This window comes from Protobothrops mucrosquamatus, unplaced genomic scaffold, assembly GCF_001527695.2.
Source record: "Protobothrops mucrosquamatus isolate PMUCROS unplaced genomic scaffold, P.Mucros_1.0 scaffold4413, whole genome shotgun sequence".
Taxonomy (NCBI): Eukaryota; Metazoa; Chordata; class Lepidosauria; order Squamata; family Viperidae; genus Protobothrops; species Protobothrops mucrosquamatus.
In genome coordinates this window covers 71,001-74,420 of record NW_015390326.1, presented here as the reverse complement: position 1 = coordinate 74,420, position 3,420 = coordinate 71,001, and the positions used below count along the sequence as shown (strand labels likewise).

At 43.1% G+C, this 3,420-nt stretch overlaps 1 protein-coding gene across 1 annotated transcript in view; it reads left to right on the top strand.

The window, feature by feature from the left end:
* The window catches only part of LOC107298986 (collagen alpha-2(XI) chain-like), a 40,643-nt gene that overhangs the window by 8,997 nt on the left and 28,226 nt on the right, over positions 1 to 3,420 (top strand). Inside the window, exon 7 of the mRNA XM_015828344.1 lies at positions 2,913 to 2,972. Coding sequence (XP_015683830.1) covers positions 2,913 to 2,972 — 60 coding nt within the window. The remainder of the gene's footprint in view (positions 1 to 2,912; positions 2,973 to 3,420) is intronic.

Below are 3,420 nucleotides of genomic sequence, written 5' to 3'. Positions count from 1 at the left end.
GTGCTTTGAAAAGTTCTCAACAATTGTTAAAAATTCAGAGCTTGTCGCGTCCGGCCTTTGCTGGAAAAACTGTGACGATGTTCAGGGACGGGTCTGCCTCGAAAAGTGGCCCTCGTTGAACTGTCCATCACAGTCAAACATCAGGACACATTTAATAATAATAATAATAATAATAATAATAATAATAATAATAATAATAGTAGTAGTAAAGTTGGAAGGGACCTTGAAGGTCATCTAGTCCAACCCCCTGCTCAGGCAGGAAACCCTATACCATTTCAGACAAATGGCTGTCCAGTCTCTTCTTAAAAACTTCCAATGTTGGAGCATTCACCGCTTCTGGAGGCAGGTGGTTCCACTGGTTAATTGTTCTCACTGTCAGGAAGTTTCTCCTTAGTTCTAGGTTGCTTCTCTCTTTGGTCAGTTTCCATCCGTTGCTTCTTGTCCTGCCTTCAGGTGCTTTGGAGAATAGCTTGACTCCCTCTTCTTTGGGGCAGCCCCTGAGATACTGGAAGGCTGCTATCCTGTCCCCCCTCGTCCTTCTCTTCGTTAAACTAGACAGACCCAATTCGTAAACTCAGTTTTACGATCATTTTTACGTTGTGGCAAATTTTATAAAATTGAACGTTAATTCGGTGGGAGCCCTGGCTCCTGCATTTTGGATGCATCCTGTGTAAGCGAGCCCGCCGGAGGCACCTTGATTCAAAAATGGCCGCCGTACGAAATTTAAAGGTTACGTCAGCGAGGATTTTAGGAGTAGATCGATAGATTCAAGGCGCGTAAAATAAGCAGGCAGGAAAATTTCACGAGGTGTCCTTGTAGCTTGAAATAGGAACTACCCAGAGCCTGAAGGCAAACGAAAGCCTCGCCCAGGACAGTTCGGACGTGACAACTTTTAAGGTGTTTTGTGGATGGGCTTGGAATTGGACTTCAACTCCCAGAATTCCACAGCCAGAAGACATTTCACCCCCCCCTCCCCTTCAACGGGGTTCGGTTCTCAGAATCTGCCAGGACCAGGGAATGGGCCAAGGTTTCTTGGCGAGGCCAGCCACTTGTCTGAAATGGTGTATAGAGTTTCCTGCCTGAGCATGGGGTTGGACTAGATGACCTCCAAGGTCCCTTCCAACTCTATTCTATTCTATTCTGTTCTGTTCTGTTCTGTTCTGTTCTGTTCTGTTCTGTTCTGTTCTGTTCTGTTCTGTAATTCTATTCTATTCTATTCTTCCATTTCATATTTTCTATTCTATTCTGTTCTGTTCTTCCATTTCATATTTTCTATTCTATTCTATTCTTCCATTTCATATTTTCTATTCTATTCTATTCTTCCATTTCATATTTTCTATTCTATTCTATTCTGTTCTGTTCTGTTCTGTAATTCTATTCTATTCTATTCTTCCATTTCATATTTTCTATTCTATTCTATTCTTCCATTTCATATTTTCTATTCTATTCTATTCTTCCATTTCATATTTTCTATTCTATTCTATTCTATTCTTCCATTTCATATTTTCTATTCTATTCTATTCTTCCATTTCATATTTTCTATTCTATTCTATTCTTTCTGTTCTGTTCTGTAATTCTATTCTATTCTATTCTTCCATTTCATATTTTCTATTCTATTCTATTCTATTCTATTCTATTCTATTCTATTCTATTCTGTAATTCTATTCTGTTCTGTAATTCTATTCTATTCTATTCTATTCTATTCTATTCTATTCTATTCTTCCATTTCATATTTTCTATTCTATTCTATTCTATTCTATTCTATTCTATTCTATTCTATTCTTCCATTTCATATTTTCTATTCTATTCTATTCTATTCTATTCTATTCTATTCTATTCTATTCTATTCTATTCTATTCTTCCATTTCATATTTTCTATTCTATTCTATTCTATTCTATTCTATTCTATTCTATTCTATTCTATTCTATTCTATTCTATTCTATTCTATCCCCCAAAGCTAAGTGGGATTAAAATGAAAAGCCTAAATGGAAACTTAAGTAAGACACAGATTTATTTATTTAATTTATTTGGAAAATTATATATGGCCGCCTCCTCGCACACGCCGACCAAAAGCAGCTTACGCAGATATAAAAATGCCCTATAAAAAGAATAGCATAGGAGCTGGAAGGGACCTTGGAGGTCTTCTAGTCCAGCCCCCTGCTCAAGCAGGAGAACCTATACCGTCCCAGACAAGTGACTGTCCAATCTCTTCTTAAAAACCTCCAGTGATGGAGCGCCCATGATTTCTGGTGGCAAGCAGTTCCACTGGTTAATTGTCCTCCCTGTCAGGAAGTTTCTCCTTAATTCCAGGTTGCTTCTCTCCTTGGTCAGTTTCCATCCGTTGTTTCTCCTCCTTCCGTCTGGAGCTTTGGAGAATAAGTTGATTCCCTCGTCTTAAAATAAATACAAAATAAATAAAAAAGCAACACGAAGAAAAAATAATAAAAATAATAACCCCCATCCCACTCCCTGCCACCGCAGCGACGACAACACACATTCAGACGGTGCATCTCGGTCCTTACAAAGAACCCATAAGGGCTAGCAGGGGTCCCTGAAGGCCATCTAGTCCACCCTCCTGCCCGGGACGAATGAGAGCTCAGCAACAACTGAGGCTTCTCTTGACCAAAACCCATTTTTAGTGGTGACTTTTTGCAGGGATTGTGACGGTTGTGCAAAAGGTGTGTGTGTGTGTGTGTGTGTGTGTGTGTGTGTGCGTGTGTGCGTGTGCGTGTGTGTGTAAAAGTAGAATTCTTTTTTCCGCCACGGAGGTGGCTTTGCCTGTGCCGAAGAAGACTCGTTCAGGCCTTCTCCCCTCTCAGTGTGAGTGTGCACATCGTTGTGTGTGTGTGTGTGTGCTATATGCGCCACAATGCTGACACTCTCCTTGTGGCTACATGTCTGTGACCCACAGGCAGTGCTCGGAGCCCGAGGACTGAAGGGCGAGAAAGGCGAACCGGCCGTCTTTGAACCTGTAAGTTGCCGTGGTGTGTTTGTGTCTTTGTGTGTGTGTGTGGGTGTGTGGGTCTTGGCTCCCTCCCCATCTGGGCCAAAGACGAAGCCCCTCCCTGTGGCCAGCCGGGGCCACATCTAGCCCGCCTTGCCCGATGGGAAAGGAGATCGGCAAGCACGGGCTTGAGGGCAGGGATGGGATGGGAGGCCATCAGGCGATCCCACGGCAGGAAGGAAAGGGGTGGACGGGCTCAGAGCTTGGCTGGAGGGCGGGAAGGACCCTTGGGGGCTGGACCGTTGTGATTGTGCTCGGGAGATGCTGAGTAGTTTGGCTTCCAGGCCCTAAAAATCAATATTTGTCAAGCTGGGCCGCTGGAAGATGGGTGGACTTCAACTCCCAGAATTCCCCAGCCAGCAAAGCTGGCTGGGGAATTCTGGGAGTTGAAGTCCACCCATCTTCCAGCGGCCCA